The 16,417-nt window shown below is 37.7% G+C and overlaps 2 protein-coding genes across 2 annotated transcripts in view; both read left to right on the top strand.

Moving 5' to 3' along the window:
- Positions 1 to 1,728: 1,728 nt before the first annotated feature.
- On the top strand, positions 1,729 to 4,706 carry LOC100183201 (NXPE family member 4-like). The gene is made up of 2 exons (XM_002121596.3): positions 1,729 to 2,520; positions 2,858 to 4,706. The coding sequence occupies exons 1-2, from the start codon at positions 1,793 to 1,795 to the stop codon at positions 3,858 to 3,860; spliced, it is 1,731 nt and encodes a 576-aa protein (XP_002121632.2). The 5' UTR covers positions 1,729 to 1,792; the 3' UTR covers positions 3,861 to 4,706.
- A 1,802-nt stretch (positions 4,707 to 6,508) lies between these two features.
- LOC100180752 overlaps positions 6,509 to 16,417 on the top strand; it is a 12,611-nt gene continuing 2,702 nt past the window's right edge. Inside the window, exons 1-6 of the mRNA XM_009862009.3 lie at positions 6,509 to 7,825; positions 8,377 to 8,528; positions 8,651 to 8,803; positions 11,019 to 11,569; positions 13,205 to 13,290; positions 13,381 to 15,746. Of these exons, the coding sequence (XP_009860311.2) occupies positions 6,789 to 7,825; positions 8,377 to 8,528; positions 8,651 to 8,803; positions 11,019 to 11,569; positions 13,205 to 13,290; positions 13,381 to 15,746 (4,345 nt within the window). The 5' untranslated portion in view covers positions 6,509 to 6,788. The remainder of the gene's footprint in view (positions 7,826 to 8,376; positions 8,529 to 8,650; positions 8,804 to 11,018; positions 11,570 to 13,204; positions 13,291 to 13,380; positions 15,747 to 16,417) is intronic.

Here is a 16,417-nt window from a genome sequence, read left to right as displayed (position 1 = left end):
AAAGAGAAAAGATCCAAAAAAAATAATTACCTACAAAGTAACATACATGGTAACTCGTAAGCTGGCACGAAATGTTAAACCCGTGTGATAACGACTGTCGTTTTCCGGCCACGCGAGGATAAAGTAAGTTACATTCATCCATTCATTCATTCATTCATTCACATTCCTTACCTGCTTGTAATATAACTTTCTAACACAATGAGCAAGTAAAAAATGCCTATTTTTTTCTCACTATACGTAGTTTAAATTAATATTTATAAAAAGCTATTCGTTTTATTTCTTTTGCCAATGATGTATGGTTGAGGTAGCATTTATGGAAGAAGGGGGTGTAGCATTAACGCGTGTTTTTTATATTTTATTACACGAAGGCGTAGCGTATTGTATACACTGTATTAACCAAAACCTATATGGCACTAATCCATGTTACACTTTCGTGTACCAGTTACACAACGTTTCGTTCCGTGTCTTTTTGGAGTAATAAAACAAAATATAGTAGGGTGGGGGAAGACGGGACACCTTTTCATTCTATTTTCTTGTCCAATTTGGTGGGAAGCATATAAAATTTAAAGAATCACGAAACCTTATCCCTATGACTCCCATTTACCGATGTTAAGTATATAAAACACGATCAGGATGTTTGGACATCATGTGCTAAAAGTGCTTTCATTTCTTTAAATGCTTTCGATTTTAACCTTCGATTTTATTTTACGAAATACATTTGCGCGTTATTTTGAGTGAAAAAGTTCCACAATAATATTAAAACTTATAAATGCAGGTGAAGAAATGAACAAATTCATAGTTTAGAAATGGTCAAACCGATAAGTTCTGACACATTCTTGATGTTAAGCATACAAACTTGCGGAAACTCCCCTTCAGTAACGCATTCCCTCAAGAAAACTGTAAAACGTGGTAGGGACTAGGAAGTGTCGTAATGTTGGGACTAGAGAGGCGATAGTTCTTTATTTAACTAGTTTAATACAATTTGCGACTTTTTGATTAATGTAGTATAGATGCTAAATATTAATGCAACATATAACACCAGTTTTGCAAAGTAAATATCAAAAACAGACAGCTGATAAACAGTATAGGGCCTTCATGTTCACAAAATTGTAAACTATATATATCAACAGCAATGTTGGATATAAAGTAGGGTGGGGTAAGACGGGACATCTTTAACTCATAACATTCAAATATTCTAATCGTGTTTTAAACAATTAACAACAGTCTATGGGAGTCGTGAGAACACGGTTAAATAATTCTTTAAATATATTCTTTGTTTAATACCAAATGGGACGAGGAAATAGAATGAAAAGTGTCCTATCTTTCACACCCTGTTTTAATAGATTTTCAGGGCTAAATACCTCTTAAGCAGGTCCAGAGCCGACATTTTTAAACTAAAACCATGGGCACGCCCTTTAATGAACGTTAATTACTTCAATCCAGTGTCACTAATAAATTGTTACATTCGTTTTACTTGTACGCTGATACAATTAAGGTGTGATGTGGAATATGGGATTTTTGTAAACCTATATACTTTATTCAAATAAATATGAGCCTGACGATGTCATTAAGCGAAATATACACCTTATATTTTACAATTGGTTGGACTTGTTTTTTGTCCGTTACATTTTTACAACAGCGGATTCTTACTGTATTTTTTCACACAAAAACCGTTCGAGAGCAGCAGAACTGAGACAGGTTCGCGAACTTTGGTTTATTATACATTTACATAAGTAATAAGTAGTATATTGAATAACGTTTAATTTAGTTTTTGCAGTCGGTCAAGAAAAGCATGTCATATAGGCCTTCAAAATATTGTTTATTTTTGTTCGTACTGTTATGCACGGCGTGTACTTTTCTATTACAAAAGCAATGGCAAAAACCTACAACAGAACGACTGTTTTATCCCAAACCTAGAAAATACTTGGCCAGATTCAAAACTGTATTCCCAAATGATTCGGCTTGGTTTGGGCTTGCTTATACAAACCAGTATGGCCTACCGTACAGTGACTTTCATAACTTGACATTCCAACAAAACCTTCAAGACTGGAGAGTTTGTTTTCCTGAACTGATGTCTTCTTTATCGGACATACAAAAGCGAAACACGACCTTCACTTTGAATACTTTAAAAAACTCTAGAGTTGTCATCGTAGATAAAAGAACGGAATACAAAATCGGGGATATACTGAATGCTCGAATTGATGCCTATGAATGGAACGAAAACAAAAGTTCGATTGGAGGCGATTTGTTTCTTGCTAGATTAATTTATGGAAATGACACCTTATACCCTGATGGAGTATCTGGTATAGTTACCGATCATCGAAATGGAACGTACAGTATTAGAGCCCCACTGTTGATTTCGGGCAAAGCACGACTTGAAGTAAAACTCATGATACCGCTTGAAGGAATAGCCGAACTTGTTAGATGTACAACTCTACGAAAGTATCTTGACACCCAATACATTGCCAAGTTCGAAACGGAAGAACAGACGGAGTGTAACGTAGACTTGAGGTTTACGAGGTAAGTGTAAATTCTATACGCCATAAGACGTGCGCATAACCTAAGCGTTTTAGCATATACCACCGTATTTCTATTCACCTATAATATGACCTAATAGTAGGGTAGGGTAAGATAGTACAAGTATTTATTCTCTTTCTAATCTCATTCGGTATATACAAAGAATATTTACAGAATTATATAACCGCAGCCCAGAAGCGACTGCCATGTGACCTTTATCTTATTTAATTCCTCCTCCGTTTTTTGCATTCTTGCGTTCTTATTCATTCAAAACAGACTAACTATCGTTTACGCCTACGGTATAGAAGTGTACCTCGTATTTACGTCGGCCATTTTTTAGCTTGATCGCCGACGAGATTTGCGACTACAGCAATCCACGTAACCACGAACCTTGGTTTTGCGTTAAACCACCGTCGGGAAAATGTCATAAGATCGTTAATGAAGTGTTCAAAAAATTCCACCGTTCGGAGTTTGACATGTCAATTGAAAAATGCAATGAACCTTTGCTTAGAAAACTTGGATGCAACCAGACTATCCAATCCCCAGGTTTGAACATTACAGTAAGCCCAGGTATTGAAGAACCAAAGCAACCTTTACCGCTGTGCAAAACTAGTTTAAATGGAATGACGCAATCAAGACCCAGTGGGTATTTTGTTAGTGGTACATGGAAGTCGACATTTTGTAAAAATGTTGTCAAGTCATTTGAAGAGGCAAGACCTTGTCTCGAGCACAAAGAGATCTATTTTCTCGGCGACTCAACAACTCGGCAGTACTATTACCTGTTTACTACCAAGATGGGGTCGACTGTAACAGAGCCACCGTATAACCAAGGGTATTGGCACGAACCAAAAACGTTTTTGAAAGACAAAATTCGGATATATTATCGACCACATGGACCACCATTGCAAAATAATGGACCACCGCACACCAAACCTTACGTGACTGATGTGGTGGATGAAATTGCGCCCGGAGAGCATGAAGTAGTTATAGTTTTTAACCTAGGACTACATATTATTTACTACGAGCCATCTTTATTCATTCATCGTATGCGGGGAATCCGAGACGCTATGCTAGGGCTTAACAAACGACGGACCAATGTTCGATTCATTTATCGAAGTCAACGAGCCTTGAATCCAAGCTATGGCCAAATCAACGGCTGGCTTGCTTACCGATACGATGTCCTTACTCGAGAGATATTCAAAGGGGTAAACAATTTCTTTTATTTTGATGTTTGGGACATGTCGGTAGTTTGGCCGCTCAACGAATTCCATCCTGAACAACCTTATTTAAAACAAGAAGGACTTTACTTGTGCAATTTTATATGTAACGATTTAACTCTTTAGCCTGTATGCCAATTCATTAATTTCGGTTTATATGTAGGCCTATATGTGTATGACCTTGGATTTATATAGAACAGCATAATGAAAATACCTTTGTATATGAACATTTTTATCTTATATTGTAAGTATATTGTTCATTAAAAGGGACAAAAAAACATTTTTATATAATTGGTGTATGAATAGTTTTTGATGTGCTGAATCTAACGGTATTTATTCTTTCGTTAAAAACATTTTCGCAACCCGCGTGATGTCGCTAAAGAACTGAGAATTTTTCTATGGACATATAATATGACTTTATTTCCCAATTAATGTAGTTTAGCAAACCAATATTTGCTAAATTTGGAAAAGGACCAAGCAAAGCATAGCCTACAGCCTTACAACAGTATGTGTATATTGACAACTTCATTTACAATGTTAATTATTATTATATATTCATTACACTCCATCCGTAAGCCGAGAACAATAGCTCGATTCTTGTTCAAAAGTTAAGAATCTTTAGCACCTACTGTTTACATGTTTAACATTTGTGTTCTTCTAACGGTGCCAGCCACAAAATAAACAGAGAAACCGCTTATAGGAATTTGCTAATTACAAAAGTATGTACGGTCAAACAAGGTTAAACTAAAACACGAACAGAGTTCTGAAGCTATGTTGCGTTCTGTTACTAAAGTTGTAGTTTTAAACTCTTGACCTATGCGCCATTATCGTTATTATGACGTTGTACAGTACCTTTTTTTAGTTTCTATTAGCATTTAATACTTGCATGCTAAATAAGTAACTATATATGTAGTGTTAAATCGATCAAACAATTTAGTATATGCTTTAAAAATACACAGTTTTTATGCAGTAGCAATGTCGCTTTAAAATCCACATGGGAAAAGTGTGATTACAAAGTGCGCAGTATATACAGTTTATTGCTATATAATGTAACCTTAGACTGTAAAGCCACAATTCCTATCACATGTTTATGCGACATACATTAGCTGTGAGTCTGGCGGCTAATGGGTTACAGTCTGTCACACAAATCAGATTAGGAAAACTGGAAAGGCTCATGAGAGAGTTATAAATGGGACTACTTTATACAGTTAATACCAGTCGAATAAAGCAGGGAAATTTAAACAGTAACCAAAGCATAATTTTTTTAGTTAACCATAACTGCGTGTGTAATGGTTTATCATAGTTACTTACAGAAGTAATACTTGACAATTCAATGCTAGAAAATGCATTTCCAGACGCCCAATTAGGAATTACCGATCTTTATAGTTTGTGTATGTTTTTTGTATTAAAATGTGGGTTATTAGAATGAGACGACGTGTTGCTGTAGAAAATTTTAAGTGGAAAGCTACAGTGTATTGTTTAGGGACCTGTCGTTTTTATAATGGGGAGTAAATAACTTCTTATACTATATGTGAAAAAGTTTTATTTTTTCGTTTATGTTTTCATAAGTTGCATGCGTGGAAAAGTACACTTTACATGCGTATGTTTACAGTTGAAGACCCTAAATTTCGTGTTAATGATCATAGAAAATCGTACAATTATTAGCGAATCGGGCATTTACACCCCTGCAGTCAATTTTCGGTATGAAGTATTAGTTTATAATAACCCGAAACCACAATGTTAATAACAGGATGTCTCTGGCAGTTACGCGGTTTGAAATCCCCTAATTATCGCCGGAGAATTTACAACCGAATTATTATGTCAAGGAGCATACACTATGTTTTGCGGATTTTGTTAACGACTGTCACAAACAATCGTTAGAGGCACAGGTGTTGCGTGACGCATCTTTGGAGTAGGTACGGTTATAATTTATCGACAAAAATAAACAAAAATGTATTTTAACATATTTTCAAAATCCATGTTTCGATTTTAACCACGCTGTTAGTTGCTTAAAATACGATCAGGATATTTGGTATTATGTGCTAAAATGTGTCTCCCTTCCCCCTACTACTATTCTGCATTTAACAGCGGCAATAACTGTTTCTACATTTTGTATTGGCAATAGGCATACTCATGTTTGTAAATAGGAAACTCACATGTCGAATTTAAATTTGTCTGGCGCCTTATTAAAGACCAAGTTTTGGGAGAAGCTTCCAGAAAATCTCAACACGCTGCCGGTGCTGCAGGTTTTGCTTGAGTTTGGTCTAATTGACTTGCGAACTTTGTGGGAGGTTAATCTAAAACCAACGGCGTCGCAAAAATTAGAAAATCTGTTCAAAAGGTTGGATCTTTTGACGAATGATCAGTTTTGTGTGAGTTATAAAAAAGGAGCTTCGTTTCGCCGCATTGTAGATGAGAAAGAGGTGGCTGCGAGCGTGGAATCGATTAATTGGGCGCATTTACACGCCGTGGCGTTGATTATAACCACCCTCGAACGCGAGCATGGTGATTTCAATTCTGTTATTTGTGAGTTACTTGTTGAACTAAGGCAAGCGAAGTCGTTTATGGTAGGGCGAGAATCCACACAATTACTGCGGCAGTCGGGCGTCTCTCTGCAAGACACGTGTTCTTTCTCCGAGAAGCTGAAGGCGAAATATACGCCCCTCTGCAGGCCAGGTCGCTGTGCATCGAGAGTAGAAGCGAGCGGAATGAGATCGACAAGGGCAGAACGAGCCGTGAATAGCTGTAAATTTCTACGCTCATTACGGATTGAGATCGGGCCGTGATATTAGTGCCAGAAGTTGCAATGTTCAGGGTCGTTGTGTTGTGACAGTTGATAAGGACTTTGAAGATTTATCTGGATATCAGTTGGCACCCTGCGGCGACCAGGCGAAGATACAAAGAGATAACGTCAGTTTGAAAGAATTTACAGTCTGCAAACAAACTGAAGCCGACCTCGGCTCGCTGCTACGTGCAAATGGCACAAAGACAAAGCAGAGCTTAGGCAAGATTACAACGTTCTGGAAAAGCTCAAGCACTGACAACAAACTTAGTATGTTAGAGCCTCAGAAGAGAAACGCAGGCGCACTGGGCGGACGCGGGCTTAAAGCAGGGAGAACTCGGGTTACGGTAACCGAAGGCGAATTCGCGGACGTTTTAGCTTCGAATTGTACAGGACTGACAGAGCTGGAGAAATTGCGGAATTTTTCGGCTTCAAATGAAGACCTGGATTTTTCGTGCGACGACGATGATGAATTGTCCTCATTAACGTCATCGTCCTCCCTTTCATCGGAGGTCTTGGAGGCGTGGCTGTGTGAAGAGGACTCGCTTTCTCTCAAAGTGGTAGAAGACGAGACTTGTGGAGTAAACTCAATTAGTGTTGTCCGAAAAAGTGACAAAAAATTAAGAGCTCCAGAAACTAAAATTAAAAGAGTTTCGGAAACTAAAATCAAAATGGAGATGGATTGCGACAGAGATATTTCTAACGAGAATATAGCTCGGGAAAAGCAGGAGCTTCACGGTAACGGCGACAGTAAAGCAATAGAAGAAACCGATCTTACATGGGCAGCTCAGAAATCAGTTTTCTGGACCCTGAAACATGAAATTTTAAATTCGACTGCAAAGTTTTTAAAAATTATGACACCTTTGCGGAAGTTCCAGTTTTTCACGAACCAGCAACTCGAAGAACTTGGGAAAACGGGCAACAATAACCCGGAAATGTTGTTCAGCGCCATTGGGGAGCGTATCGACTCAGACCGAAATGCGATGGCCGTTTTTCTTCTCGGGCTTCGAAACCTTAACCCCCAACTTGTGGAGCAAATTCACCAGCGCGTATTTTCCAGTGTTGCCAACGCAAAGGTGAAGCCTCTTAGTGTTTCCGGATTAAAACGTCCAAATTCTTTAAACACTGAACTTGAAGCTCCCAGCACCTATAATAACCACAATCCCCAAAAGCTCCAGCCTTCCAGTGTTTCCAGCTCGAAAGTAGATTCACTACCTGGCAACACGAAAAATCACTTCAATGCGAACCTAACTGTATCTGAATCCAATGACACGGGACACGAAACGAAAACTACAAGCCAGAACCAAAGGTAATGTTATACTATAGTTTAACAATTTTACTGTTTGAGATAAAAATGCTTATACACAAACCGTATCATTTTTTTGATATAAAACAAAATGTCTGCGTATGAGCTTTATAACCTCATGCAGTCCGTGACAGTTTAAAGTATTCAGTGTTTTATCTATTACCGAATCTATGCTTCGTTTTAAAGTTGGCTTTTTATTCATTTATTTTTAACGTGTTTTGAGGAGCGCGTGACGTTTCGTAAATAATCTTGATACAAATTTGGCAATCGTATTATATACTTATTTAGAAGCGGGGTTTATAATAGAATTATCATGGCAATACTATGGGGTAGATGGATGGTTACGGTTAGAACATAATATCTCATATTTTCGAATCGTTTTTCAACAATTACCAACGTTCTTTTAGAGTGGCGAGGCTTCGGTTGTACAATTCTCTAAATATTCTTTGTTTGACACCAAATGGGCCGATAAAAGAGAATAAAACCGTTAACCATCTTACTCCTACTATATCTGTATTTTTGTAAGTATAATCTCCAAAAAAATATTTTTATAGACCACGTGATTTCTCTCGTTTTGGCAACATACCTACGTCATCACCGTACTCTCGTCGCCCATTCACAATAAACTCCGCCCTTAACCATGATCACGTGATGGACATCAAACGAAACTACATTGTCCCGCGGTCGAGCCCCTACTTTTCAAAAGGTGAGAAAATCAAGTTATTTTTTATTTTTTTAATATTTAAGACGGTTGGCTAACATATATGTCGATCGAATAGTGCGTCGAATAAATTTAATTTGTTTATTCTGTAAAAATCTACTCTATAGCTTCAAGGCAGACCCAAAATTACAACCAATTCCGCGTGGCCGACCCATTTTCGTCCACCAAGTACAGCCGCAGTGTGGCGCCGAAGAGCACAGATTGGAAAAGTTTTCCAAAAAAAAGTATTGAAAAGGAAAAGGTCAAACCTCCGAAAAAAGGTGAGAAAATAGAAATTACATTTATACGCAAAACCAAATGTATACAAAACCAATTTCCGTCCATTTTTTTTTAATCACATTTATTCAGTTTCTCTCGCTTCTTAAATGCGTTTAAAGTTTCCAGAAAATGCGAAACTGAATCTGTTTAGAAAGCCACATTTCGTATCATAAAAACCTGGTTATTTGACGCAAGGCGAAACGCTGTCGGTTAATCTGAAATACAATCCATTTAATTGTTTTGGGAGTAGTAGCTATATAGCACGCAGCGTGAAAATTTATTTAAAATATGATATTCAAATAGCCTGATCGTGTTTTAAACAATTAACAACGATTCATAGAAGTAGTGAGGATACGGTTTTATAACTTTTGAATGTTCTTTGTTTACTACCAAATGGGACGAAAAAAATAAAAGGTGACCCGCCTTCTCCACCCTACTATATCGTAATTTAAAATGGCGCCCTTTAAAACATAAGTGTGATATAACATATGTTTTGAGCATATTCTCTGATTTGCTCGCTTATTCAGCAAATGGCATCTAATACCTTTAATCGCCTTTAAATAATCAATATACGGTCTAAAACACCCCACCAATTCGATTGCGTAAAGTAGTAGTACGTATTTGTTATAGGCAGACTGCAGTAGTCGACACGACAGAAAAAATCACATTTTATACTGTTTTATAAACTAAATGTTTAAAGTTGTTTAATTCTTGGCTATATATTATTCTATTACCTGGCATCAGTATCTATATGTATTAGCAGAATAGATAGCACAGTGGGTAAAATAAGATATGTTTTTCATTCCGTCTTCTTTTTCTTTTTGGTTTAGCAACCAAAGAATATATACATAATTATTAAACTGTATTTTTACAACTCTAAAAGAGCGATTTGTTTTTTGTTTAAAACACCTTCAGAAACTACGCAATTTAGGTGCTAACAGTATTACCCCACAGTATTATGTAGTAGCATAGTATACTGAAGTGACTCACTTCAGCAGTATACTATATGGTAGTAGGGTGGACGGTGGAAGGAGACGGAACACCTTTATCACATAATATATAAATATCATGTAGATGGTTTAAACAATTAACAACGGTCTATGGAAGCCGTGAGGATACGGTTTTATAAATCTTTGAATGTTCTTTTTTACTGACAAACAGGAAGAGAAAATAGAACGAAAAGGTGTCCTATCTTCTTCCACCCTACTATATATATACATTATAACTACCTTCCATTAGCGCACTAAGATTTAACGTCAGTTTCTTTTCAGTTTTACAACATCTGCCAACCAAACAATAGTGAATATAGACAATCATATAACTAAAAATAACTCTCAGTTTATCTAAAATCATAGCTCTGTCATTAGGCGATCAGATGTCTGGGCCATCGTTTATTCGTAAGATCATATCGCAACAAGGCAAACTGATGCTCCGTTCCGCGTGCCCAATAATTGCGTATGTTCCGACCTTCTTATCTAAATTGAATCACTTTATTAAAAAACTTGTCCGTGTTTGTTTGCGGTCAGCGCATACGCTACCCGCTTTGATTGCTAGGTGTATAATATTTTTTCCCGGTGTAAACTGCAAAGTAGTGGAGGTCGTTTGTGAACTAACTACTGCATACTGGAAGTTGATAAGCCAACGACGTGTTCAGTTTATGTTGTTGCCGTAAAACGACACCGGCTCGTTAAGTCGTTATAACACCGGGGAAATTGCGAAGTCTATATATCGACGTCTCTTCTTTAAATCCAGACACGTTATACGTAATTTAAAGACAAATCTAAATTCAAAAATGAATGTGTCATTTATTGTCGTATGGTAGGGCAACGACAGTCGGTATACGGTGGGGTGGGGGAAGATGGGACACCTTTAGCACATGATATCCAAACATCCTGATCGTCTTTTAAACAATTAACAACGATCTAGGGGAGTCGTGAGGATACGCTTTTATAATTCTTTGCATTTTCTTTGTTTACTACCAAATTGCGCGAGAAAATAGAATCAAAAGGTGTCCCATCTTCCCCCACCTACTATATAATATGGGTTATCTTTTATAGAACTTGTGCCCGTTTACCAGTTACCACGTATATGTATCTTTGTAAGTGATCATTTTAGAGGAGGGAATTTTCTCGGTGTTTAGCTGACTATTTAGACAATCCACAAGAAACCTTTTATTTAAAAAATGCAGCTTTAATGTTTTCTTAACTTTCTTCTTAGTCGGAAAAGCGAAGGATGACACGATAGAACGCCCTAAGTCGAATATTTCGTCGCTTCGTCGTACCGCCTCTTGCCGTACAGTGCATGATGACGTAACGAATAACGACGCCGATGACGTCACAGTTCCTGAACCCGAAATAGATGACGTCATGAAAATGAATGAAAACACTTCGTGCGCTCTCTCGCCCTCTTCCGACGATAAAGACGTTGTACATACACTTGCTCAAAAGTTTCAAGACCACTTTACCGATGCTGACGCATCATGTGACGTTACGGGCTGTGATGACGTCACTCAGTCATTTAAAGACACAAATGTGAATCCTTTCGTTAACGAACTGATTTGTGCTTGCATTATAAGCACTAGGTCAGCGTGGCTAATCCGAAAATGTCCGAACATTCCGGAACGGCTGGTGATGTTTTCGGATTCTCTGGTCGGTTTGAACAGTAGCGATTGTAATGACGTCATAAACAATTGCCCATTGACGTCACAATGGTTGAAGACAATTTGCAAGAAAAAAATGCCAGATGAAAATGAACTGCAACTAAACAAGGTAGGGTTTCTGGTATATAGATTAACGAGGTAAATAGTTCTTTAGGGTAATATTAGATCATGTAGCTATACCCCATATTTTCTGTGCATTTCTGATGATTTAAGCCTTTTAGGGTATCGGGGCCACGGTTACATAATTCTGAAAATATCATCTGTTTACTACAAATGGCACGAAAAACATGTCCCATCTTACCCCAACCCTACTATATATAAATAATAGGTTAATTCATATTTGTCGAAGTAAACTGGACTTTTGTTTTTATTATAGTCATGAGAATAAGGTTGTATAATTTTGTAAATATTTTTTGCTTACTACCAAATCGGAAGATAAAAGAGAATGAAACATTTGACTATCTTACCCCACCAACTATGTACGTTACGGCTGGATTTATACGACCAGAACTTGAAGACACATAAAATAACGCAGATAACAGAGCAAAAAATCCTACAAAATTTTAGAAAGGGGTTATACCAATTATGGCTATAAGTGCGAACCTAAAAAGTTATGCACGGTTATATAACTTTAACTATTGTACATTTTTGTTTATGCAACAAACACACGTTTTTAACAACGATTGCGAACAGATAAAAGCTTTCATGTTATCCCCGTGACAGGAATGTTAAAACACAAAAATAAACAGCAATTTGGGAAAAATTTTACGCCATTTTATGCACGACGAGATTTTCCTATGATGTTATGCTAACGTTTAAGATTTAAAAACGTAATAATAATATTTGTATATAGGCTAAAGTTTATGTTTGTTCCGCTATTTAAAACTGATTTTGGACAACGTACAACAAAATATTTTTACCATAAAATGTAAAATCACCATATGAATCCAATGACTAAAAATTCTAAATTATGATCTGTTTAATAAAACTAATAAAATACATCGGATAACTCGGACACACAATTAGTAAACATGAGACTTATGTGCTAATGGTATGCTTCTACCATGTTACCCCACAGTACTATAAAGAGGCATGCGCATACCCATATGTAATGATTGAAAGGCATGCGTATATAAAAGGGCATGACATGGCCAATCCGATTAGCGATGTTTTGTTTATTGCTTTCTTAAACAAGCTATTTCGAATATCCAATTGAACTGGTTTAACCCATTGAATTAGCAATGCCCCGTCGTTTTCGCTTCTTTTTTAATTAGCAGAATAAAGAATAAATTCCGAATTTGTTTTGGATTTTTTGTGTTTTGGATTTTAAAATGTTTAGCTTTTGAGTTGAGTGTTTAAAATTATTCCTTTTGCACTAAAGTTCTTAACATTTCTGCTTATTTTTTTAGTTCGATCCGTATACCGACTGTTAAAATTACATGGTATTAATTTAAATGACTTATATAAAAACGAAAGCTACCTTTTAATGATTATCTACTACTGGTGTTACCTCCGGCGGCATTAAAGTTTAGAAAATTAAATCGACTTTACATTTTTCTTTTACGGTTTATCATTAGGTAAAAAGAAATCAAGTGTAAAAAGTAAATTTCTCCACTACATAATTATTGTTTTTTAAATTTGATAAGTTACAATTTCGAATAGCTTATAAAGTAGTCGACATATGCAATCTTTTAATCGGGTCGTTAAGCGGACAAAGTATTTATAATTTTTTTATCTTTCCAAGAAATCAGAGGACATTTCAAACAGTAAGAAGACAGATCTGAATAACAATGCTGGAACTGCGGCAACGAAAGCTTCTTTATCTGACAGGTGATGTTTAAAAAGTGGCTGTCGAGTTCGTTTGTTTACATACTAATTTACTTGGTTTTTGCTGATAGTTTAATTTTAAATCAATTTTAGTGCTATGGAAATGAAAGCAACTTCGCTAAATTATGACACCATAAACTGTGTGAAAAAAACAAACACGGAAGAACGTTTGAATACTTCAGTGACGGCTTTGACAGACCGGACAAGCCACATAACAAACCAAGACAGTAAATGTATTCAAACCGCTGGTAATTATGACGTGCCCGGCCCATCAAATGGCCATATTGACGTGGTGCAATGCGCACTTGAAGGTAACGACGCCGCTTCTGTACATGACAGTCTCTCAAGTTATGACGCCATTTTGGTTGCCCCAGGCGACGAGCAAAAGAAAAAAGAATTCGAAAACGAGAACGCTGAAGAAATCTCTGCAAGATTCAATGCAGATATTCAAAACAACGCAGCAGATACTGTACTAGAGGCCAAAGCAGACGACCCGATGGTAAAGAGATCGCTGTCTCAGTTACTGATCAAGAAGACAGATAACAACAGATCAAAATTGGAAGATATTAAATTAAATACTTATAAATCGAAGTCCCCGTCAAATAAACCAACAAGGAAGGGCTCTTTTGTCAGTCACGTTTTGTTCCCGATTTCTACAAGAAAAAACTCAAAGCTTAGAAATTCTAAAGCCGAAAAGAGCACCGAGTGTAAAGCAGAGGCTAAAACAGACACGAAAGTAGTCAAAACTACTCCAAAGCCAGAGGAAAATGTTTCAGAGAACTTGACAGCTTTGGGGGTAGAAGATTCGGCGAAAACTGAAGAGGAAGAATTGGTTAAAAATGTAGTTCCAAAAGAAGATCAACTTGAAGCTGCAACAGAAGAAGAGGACGAATGCTTTGAAAATCCTAGCTCAAGTGAAAGTGAGACCGTGAGCGATGAAGTTAAAGATAATTCTAAAGATTCTGATCAACTGCATAAAGGTATTGCAGAGATTGGGAACTGTACAAACAGTCAACCGAGCTTGGTTAAAGCGCCATTAGTCGCAATACTGTCGAACGGCGGCGGTGCTGTGAACTCAAGCAACAAAAAGAAAGGAGCACGAGTATCTTTTAGCGAATTGCCCCCGTTAGAGATAGAGGTAGGCCGGGCAAATTTAGAAACCGAGCCGTTATCAACTTCTTTAAAAGTTCAACCTTTACCAGCTGGTAGTACCGACACATCTGAAGCAGCAGTTTCGTGTCAAAAACGACCTGTTACCCCGCTTCCCGCGTCGCTCAGTGACAGCCCGTGGTTTGTGCCCTCTGCTGGTCAAAATCCGGTGAAGAGTAAAAGATGCATAACTCCATCTCCGTCGAATGAGATCGATCAGATTAATGAGCTTTTAATGGATATACTGGAAGAGATAGAAGCGGAGAATATTTCCCTAAACCGCTGCCTGGCAGACCTTGTAACGGAAAAGCTACTAACTTCGGAAATGGCGAAATCCGTCACCCCAACATACAGAGAAAATAGCGACTGTGTGGAGAATGATCTTTCGGAGGCAGACCGCGAAAGAGCAGTGGAGAAACTGCTGGACGTTTTAACGAACTTAGGGCTTATTACTTTAACGAAATGTCGGAATTTAATATTAGGTCGACTCTGCCAGCTCTCCACCTACGAAGCGTTTGAAAACGCCCAGAAAGCCGCCGCGGCGCTTAAAGTGGACAATGACGTCACCAATGACGTAAGCAACTCAATTTTCGTTGAAGCACCGTCAGCGGAAAAATTGAAACCAACCGCAAGCGGTAGAAACCCATCAAGTGAAGATTCCGAACTTTCCGCCACCGAATCCGACGAAGACTTTCACGGGTTACGTCACAAGTTAGGACGTCATCCTAATGACGTCACTGCTGATGCGATAAAAGAAGTAGACGAAGAGGGGCAAGATGGCTCAGACCCGGTGGCACCTAGCTTGGAGAAAAAAGACGTAAAGTCTGTACTCCCCCTTCTTATAGACAATTCGGCGATCGAACCGAAAAACGTGTGGTCGATTTTAAGCTCGCAATCAGAAACTGAACAAAAACAGAAACTTAAGTTTTACTTGCATAAGTTGAATGATGAGAAGCTGAAATCCCTTTTCCTCACCCCGGACCTTGTCTGGTTGGAAGAGCTAATGGCGTCTGATGACGTCCAATCAGCCGCGCATCTCCGGAGGCAGCAGGTGAAGATTTCTCGCGCATCTTCTGTGAGAATACCTGTCGCCAAACCCGGAAGTACAGCTTCCGTTTCCCACGCTGTTAGTTTAATTAACGAACGGTACGCCCCGGTGACGTCACAAACAGAGCGTTGTCAAGACAACAAATTGAAACGAACTGCATCGGCAAGAGTGCCGAACAAGAAGTACAATGACGTCAGGTTGCCATGGGAGACGACCGAAGAAGAGACGAGTGCGATCCGGGAGCAAGGGATGCCTAATGCAAGTATGTATAGTTTTTAAAGTATTTTCCGTGATATCAGAAGTTAAAATGAAATCGGTAAAAGAAAAATGATAACTAAAGGCATGAAGTAAACGATTCACATCGTTTTAAAGCGTTTATTTCAACTCCTGACACCACAAAAATGGTGAAACGTTTAAAATACAATTGTGTCATTTATCCTTTAATGTTTGTAATGAAAACTGACCAAGGTTTGTAATGAACCTGACCAGAAATCGTGTTTTATACACGGTTGTTAAAAGTAGTTATTGCTTTTTGTAAAGCGATGAAAAGAGCTGGCTCAAGTTTTTGTTCATTTCTCCCGAGTAATATATTATATAGCCGGTTGGGGAAGATAGATCATGCTTTCATTCTCTTTTATCGTCTTATTTGGTAGCAGGCATATTAATTTACAGAAGCATATAAATTCAAGACTGTAAAAATATCGTTATAAATTGTTAAAAACATGATTAGGAAACATCCTATAGATATTATGTGTTAATGGTATATCCAGCATCTTAACCCACAATACTATACTGCCTATAACGTTATATTTCCAGCTAATTACGCAGAGGAATTTCAAGGTTGTTTATCTTTAAGAAGCGTTAATGTCGGTGTAGGTCGCGACCTACTTTAGTCAGTTTATATTTCGTTCACTTTAAGTAGACCAAAGCGCT

This window comes from Ciona intestinalis, chromosome 11 (assembly GCF_000224145.3).
Source record: "Ciona intestinalis chromosome 11, KH, whole genome shotgun sequence".
NCBI classification, from domain to species: Eukaryota; Metazoa; Chordata; class Ascidiacea; order Phlebobranchia; family Cionidae; genus Ciona; species Ciona intestinalis.
This window is presented reverse-complemented; position numbering and strand designations above follow the sequence as displayed.